Genomic DNA, 7,310 nt, shown 5'->3' on the forward strand with positions numbered 1-7,310 from the left:
AGTATTATTATTATAAAGGGGGTTTTTACCGTTTAGTGACCGATTTGTCGATTTTATGTCTTAAGTCACAATTAAAACCTAATGTAAAATATTAAATATAAATACAACTTAATTTAAAGCGTAAAGTAAATGATGATAAATAAAAGTGCGATAATTAAAATGACGATAAATAAAAGTGCGATGAGATATGAAATAAAGGAATTATGTTTAGTTAAACTTCCATAATCATGATGTTCGACGTGTTGATTTTAATTTATTACCATGGGTTAATTGTCCTTTGTCCTGGATTATTCGATATGTTCATCTGGTTTTTGTCCATAATAGTCCATCAGTCATAATTATAAAGTGAGACTGTCCTCGTCAAATTACCCTTATACCCGAAGTCAAATATTCCAACTAATTGGGGACATAAACTGTAACAAGGTCTTAATACTTTGTTAATGATTATACCAGGTTATCGACTGCATGTAACCCAAGGTTTTAATACGTTGTTAACAGTTACACCAAGTGTCCTTGTATGTAATCCACCCCTGTTTTAATGAGTCCATTGACTATTAATCCATTCCCGTGTCCGATCAAATGAACGATTATTAGTATTTATAAATATCCCACCCATCGTGTCTGATCGAGTGTATGTGGTTATTTATAATTACTTCAAATTGTCCAATTTAATAGCCCATAGTCCAATTTCCACAAGTGTCGGTCTTTTGTCCGAACCCCAATTATGGTCCAAAGCCCAATAACCCCGTCTTAATATTTAGTCCAACATCACGATTACTTTGGCTTAAATAAACATAATAATAATTTAGCTACGAGACATTAATTTAAAAAGATTGAACATAACTTACAATGAGTATTAATCGCGTAGTGTTACACGGACCGAATTTTGACTTACAAACCTTAAAATATTCTCTAAAATAACCTTATTATTATTATTAACTTAAATATTAAAATTAAAATTATAAATATAATATAGATTGAGAGATTGAAGTAGAAAAGGTGTAATGAATCGAGCAGAATGCGCGGCCTTTTATAGGCCCACTTTGAACTGTTCAGCTCCGCGAGTGCGGTATTTTTCCTCTTCACAGCTCTGCAGTCGCGGAGCTTTGGATTCCAGCTCACCATAGTGAATTAAACATGGGCTGCTGATAAATATAATATATAATAATATATATAATTAATTATATATTATATTATATTCTTGTGCATAGTTGACTTGTAATTTCAGCTTCGTTGAGTCGCACGTTGATAGTTGGTTCATGTCTCGGTTTCGGATTTTTGAACGCCTTTTTGTATAATTTAATATCTTGTACTTTGCTTTTTGCGGCTTGTACTCTTGTAATTTCTAGACGTTTCTCATCAATAATTTGAACCACTTGGATTGTACTTTGTACTTTTTAGCTTTTTGGTCGCTTGCGTCTTCAAATCGTCGAATATGTATTTTGTCTTCATCTTTTATTATTTAAACGAATATCACTTGTAAATAGAACAATTGCAACTAAAAGATTGTCTTTCTTGAAGGATAATGCTATGAAATATATGTTCGTTTTTAGCATTATCAATACCATCACAGCCTTCTAACCCGACACAAGGATACTCTCCCGGGACAAGCACGACGTCTCAGAGAAAGTACATTGTCCCGGAGTAAACACTTCATCCCGTAACGAGTACCTGACAATGGAACAAGCATGCAAGCAAGTTACATGCCACTTCAGCCCGTGAATCTAGGGAAGTTTGTTAGGATCTGTTATTCCCATGAAAAGGACAGGTGCCACATCACCCCTCGGGATGGCCAAAGTTCGTTACAACCATGAAAGGGACATGTGCCACGTCATCATTCCCTCTAAAATATCTATAAATACGTAAACAAGATCTTTCATCTAAAAAAAATACTGGATGCATTAATGTTACTCTGCCCAAATCAATTGCGATAGCATTACTCCAGTCGTTAGCTTAATTCTGATCAGCGCTCCGATCATCATCGGAGCCAATTTACACTGAGATATTAACTTATTCGATTCTGATCAGATAAGGTTAATTCAATCGATTATTTTACGCCCTTGGAATCCAGATTCCAAATCAGGGTTTACACAATTATTGGAGTTAAAACATTCGACTTAGTTTTTTTCCCAAATCAAGCACTCAAACCCGAAATCTACTTACTCGTAATGATTTTGGTTTGATCACCGTCCAAAATGGTGGATGATCGTTTAATCAGCCTGTCCAATTGACTATTTGGCCGTTTAATTTAGTGGTGGCCCATTTAATTAGCCTGTTTAACTGGCAGGCCATTTATTTTATGGCAGCCCGTCCACATATATTGGCAGGTCATTTTTTCTTGTTTATGGCATGCCATTTTTCTTGGGATTTTCCAGGTTCCGCTATTTTCGCTCTAGATCCTTCGTTTTAAGCCCGTTTTTATTGATTCTTCTTGCGTTGTCTCCATAATCACTTGATCTATCAAATAAGACAAATAAATGCTCAAATTTCTAGATAAAGTCAATTGATTTGTGCTTTTAGGTCTGAATACCGGGGGTAAAAATGTGACTTTTTGGCCGATATCAGCGTTTGTGTTAATTGGTTAAGTGTTTGGTCATTATTTTTATACAATTAAAAGTTGAGAACATGAATGATCACCATCACGAACTCAAGGGCAAATGGAGTCGATCGTTTTAGGCCTGCACGGGTTGTTGTCTTTCCAAGGTCGGGTGTGGGTGCCAATATTGGGTGGTCACCGAACGGTGTTACTCGATGAGATGCACCAAATTGAAATATTCTATTCATCCGAGCGTAACGAAAATGTATCTTGATTTGAAGAAAGAGTATTGGTGGCCCGGTATGAAGCGTGATGTGGTCAAGTATGTTGAGCAATGTGTTACTTGCTTGCAAGTTAAGGCCGAACATCAAAAGCCTTATGGTATGCTGCAACCGTTAGAAATTCCGTAGTGGAAGTGGGAGCATCTTACCATGGATTTTATCACTAAATTTCCAAAAACGGCGAGAACTCAATATGATAAAATTTGGGTGATCATCGATTGATTGACGAAAAGTGCCATGTTCCTTCGTATACGCGAGGCGATTTCGTTGGAGGCTTTGGCAAGGTTGTTCAGTAAAGAGGTGATTTCGAGACACGGGGTACCGGTATCGATTATTTTGGACCGAGATACGCGATTTACCTCTCGATTTTGGGGTAAGTTTCATAACGAAATGGGTACTCAAGTGAATTTGAGCACCGCGTATCACCCTCAAACGGATGGTCAAATCGAGTGAATCTTAAAACATTGAAGGATATGCTTCGGGCATGTGTAATTGATTTTGGTGGAAGTTGGGATGAGCATTTTCCCTTGGTGCAATTCTCGTACAATAATAGCTACATGCTAGTATAGGAATGCCGCCTTACGAACTGCTTTATGGTAGGAGATGCCGAACCCCGATTTGTTGGGTCAAGGTGGGTCAAAAGAAATTTGGGGGTACCGAGGTGGTTCTTGAGATGAACCAAAAGATTGATGTGATTCGTGCTCGCCTCAAAGCGGCACAAGATCGACAAAAGTGGTATTCGGAAAAGAATAGGCGACCAATTGAGTTCCAAGTAGGTAATATGATGAAGCTTAAGGTGTCGCCATGGAAGGGTGTGATTCGGTTCCAAAAGCGGGGAAAGTTTGCTCCTTGGATTATCGGGCCTTTTAAAGTGTTGGCACGTGTGGGTGAAGTTTCCTATCGATTAGAGTTACCCGAAGAGCTTGCCAGAATCCATAAAACATTCCATGTATCCTATCTCTGCAAGTGTCTTGCGGATGACTCGATGTGGGTTCCGTTGAACGAGGTTACTCTAAACAACAAATTAGAGTATGTAGAAGAGCCGATTACTATTCTTGATGAAAAGGTTAAGGTGATTCGAAATAAGAGAATTCGAACTTACAAGGTGCAATGGCGTCACCGAAAGGGGTCCGAGTGTACATGAGAATCTGAGGATTTTGTGATCGAACATCTACCGTCGTCATGCTGCTTGGATCGCGGGGACGCGATCGGGTCCAAGTGGGGTAGATTGTAACAACCCAAATTTTCAAAATCAGTGAAGGGTCGCGGCGCGACCTTCCTTTGTCATGGCACGACATATGCCTAGTTGGGAAGGACTATTTTGTAATTAATTTAAATAACTTCAGGGACCAAATTGCAATTTTGCATGGCCAAAATGGTCCGTTTTTGGATCAGTTTTTGGAGCTTATCTTTTCATTTACACTTCAAGAAAAACACTCTGTGAGAAAAACCTAGTGTGAGAAAGTTGATTTTGTGAAGAAGACGCTCAAATCCAACCTCCATTGAAGTCCTAACATCTTGTAGCTGCGTTCTAGTGTTCCTATACACTTGTGGTAAGAACTCTAGCTCAATTTTCATCTTTTTGTTAGGGTTTAGGTTCGAGATGAGTAAGGACCTAATTACTTGAAGTCTTGGGGTTCTTGGGGTATGATTTGGGTGTATGAACCCTAATTTGTGATTTTAGGTTTAATGGTGATTTTTACAAGTCCATGGACTTGGAAATGCTAGATGTTCACTTGAACACTTGCTTCTTGGTGGGTTTAGGGTTGTATGAGCTTAAATTTGGGTGTTGTCCCTAATATGGGTCAAAATGAGACTTTTGTTGAAATGGGTCATGAAGTGCTTCTAGTACTTGACCATAAGTTGCATTTTGGTGAGTTTGAGCCAAGATCACTAGCCATTAGTGATTTGGGGTGTTGAAGTCTCGTTTGACCAAGTTGGTGGTTTAGGTGCAATTTCGGTTGAAATTGCACTTGGGTGCTTTTGGGTCAAGCTACTAGTGTTTATAGCTTGATGTTGTGTATTGATGCTACGTGAAGTGCTTCTAGATCATTCTTGAAGTCCTAGCGTGGTTACTAACTCATCTAAGTGATCAAGGTGAGTGGAGTTTTTATATGTGTGTATATATAAATTATTTGCTTGCGGGTTTAGTGGCAAGCAATATCCGGTCTTGATGGATTTTCTCTTTGTCGGCCACTCGGTACAAAGTGGTAAGTGATATCTTCAAGGATTCGCTTTTTGTCGGCCATGTTGCGTTGTGGGAAGTGGTGAGTGTTGAACATATGGATCCACTCTTTGTCAGCCACTTGTGAAGATGTGGTAAGTGTCACCTTTTGGGTTTCGCTTTTTGTCGGCCACATTCTTGTCTATATGGTAGTGCCATCCGGGAGGCGCTTTTGTTGGCCACATACACGGGTTGGTAGTGTTATTCATTTGATGACTAGCACTATTGGGTATGGTTAACCATATGTTTGTGTATTTATAGTGTAGCGTGTTATATTATTGTTTCATGCTATCAACATGCTAGCTTGTGTTTGGATTGTGTATATATGTGTTAGTGATGCTATCTTGTATGCGGTTATGTGTAAGCTGCGCAAGTAAGTGGTTTATGTATGTATGCATATAAGTATTGCATTCACTAAGCTTTGTAACTTATTCCCTCGTTGTTTATCCTTTTATGGATTGTGGCACTTCGAAGGACAAAGGTAAAGGCTTGGCTTAGCTCCCGCGTTGGTTGTTTCTGAAGGAACACTTTTGGTAATGGTCCTGAAGGTCATGCTCACTTTTTGGGTCACTTTGGTAAAACGGGGTGTGTTAAACATTGGTCAAATTATGGGACTTGAGTTCCCGATGTTGTAAACTCGTAACTTAATGTATTTAGAATTATGATTATCGTATGAGCAGGTTTTGGTGATTAAAGACTTGTATTGTTAGGAAATTTGTGTTGTGATACAATGAAACAAAACAATATTTGTCTCAGAGTGGGGTCGCGGCGCGACATACCCAAGTCGCGACACGACCAACAATGTGTATTGAGTGCCGAGCATTTCAAGGACTTAGAGCATCTGAATAAGTGTGGTGTCGCAATGCGACAACTCTGGGTCGTGACGCGACCATGAGCTGGTACATGTGTTCTAGTCTGGTCCATGTGCTCGACAATTAATTTGCACTTGGCGTCGCGCCGCGACCATTTTTGTCCGTGACGCGATGGTCACCCTTGTAAAAAAAATTACAAGTCTTTTTCGATAATCGGTTTGGGGTCATTTCAAAATAAAGGAAAAATTCCTATTTCAAGATTCTGAGGAAAGCAGCAGAATCTATATAAAGAATCTCCGAATTGAATAAGTATTCAAAGCAGTTCAAGAAGAAATGCTTGACAAAAGTTTCCGAAAAATTGAAAAAGATTACCCGATCGTGCTTAAAAAAACACCAAAAAGCACTCCTATCTATCCAAATAAACCCCTGAGGTCGATTCTTTCAGACTATTCTCTTATTATGATGAAGTTCTTCATGAATCATCTTAGGGAATATAAATAAAAATGTTTCTACAAAAATGTCGGAAAGACTTGAGTCTCGACCAAGCCTATGACGATGAATACAACATGCCAGGCTGTTGAGCGAATTCATTTCAAAATAGAACTTAGGAAACCCAATACACTTAGTGAATTGAGTGACCCGAGTAAGGCAGCTACAGTATGGTAACCTCCGCTCATGCTTGCAGAGATAGATTAACTATTAGTAAAAGCAATTAAACTACGTTTTTATTCTTGCGTCTTAAAAAGAAAAACGACTTGATTACAAACAACGGAACACCCAAGCGTCTGAAAGTTCAAAAGGTTTGCTTGAGGACAAGCAAAGTCTAAGTGTGGGATATTTGATATCGGCTAAAAAGACACGTTTTTACCCACGATATTTAGTCCTAAAAACACTAAAGTAATTAGCTTTATCGAAGAATTAATCATTTGTTTGCCCTATTTGATAGATCAAGTGATTACAAGGACGATGCAAGAAGAATCGAAGAAAACAGACCTAAAATGAAGAATCTAGAGCAAAAACGATGAAATCAAGTTACGACCTCGGAAACAAGCTAAACACGGGCTGCCAAGCAAGCCTACACGGGCTACCAAATGGCCTGCCATAGGCTGCCATGATATTACGCGGGCTGCCTGATTGATTAATTACATGGGAAATCTCCACGGTCACAACAGCTACACAGGCATTCCCCACGAGAACTCTACACGAGTAGTACAGTTCCCCATGGTCACTTTACACGGGCTGCCAGGCCCATTTTCACCTATAAATTAGCTCACATTTTGTCATTTCAAACACACTTCTCAATCACTTCTCTCACTAAAAAGTTAGTTTCTCTCTCTAGCTTTTAAAGCTAGATACTTTCGAGGCCTTCTCACCTCCAAGCGGGAAATCTAGTACCCGGAGGAGAACGTCGAAGATTGTACTAGGAGCAGTCTAGAGAATGTCAGCACTTGTAACAG

General features: G+C 39.0%; 1 protein-coding gene across 1 annotated transcript; it reads left to right on the forward strand.

The window, feature by feature from the left end:
- Positions 1-3,388: 3,388 nt before the first annotated feature.
- LOC139848966 (uncharacterized) lies at positions 3,389-3,961 on the forward strand. Its single transcript, XM_071838644.1, has one exon. It carries the CDS (start codon positions 3,389-3,391, stop codon positions 3,959-3,961), a length of 573 nt encoding a protein of 190 aa, XP_071694745.1.
- Positions 3,962-7,310: the final 3,349 nt, after the last annotated feature.

This window comes from Rutidosis leptorrhynchoides, chromosome 5, assembly GCF_046630445.1.
Source record: "Rutidosis leptorrhynchoides isolate AG116_Rl617_1_P2 chromosome 5, CSIRO_AGI_Rlap_v1, whole genome shotgun sequence".
Classification (NCBI taxonomy): Eukaryota; Viridiplantae; Streptophyta; class Magnoliopsida; order Asterales; family Asteraceae; genus Rutidosis; species Rutidosis leptorrhynchoides.

Excerpts from the sequence above, each read along its gene's own strand:
- LOC139848966 (XM_071838644.1), top strand. The coding sequence starts at position 3,389 with ATGCCGCCTTACGAACTGCTTTATGGTAGGAGATGCCGAACCCCGATT.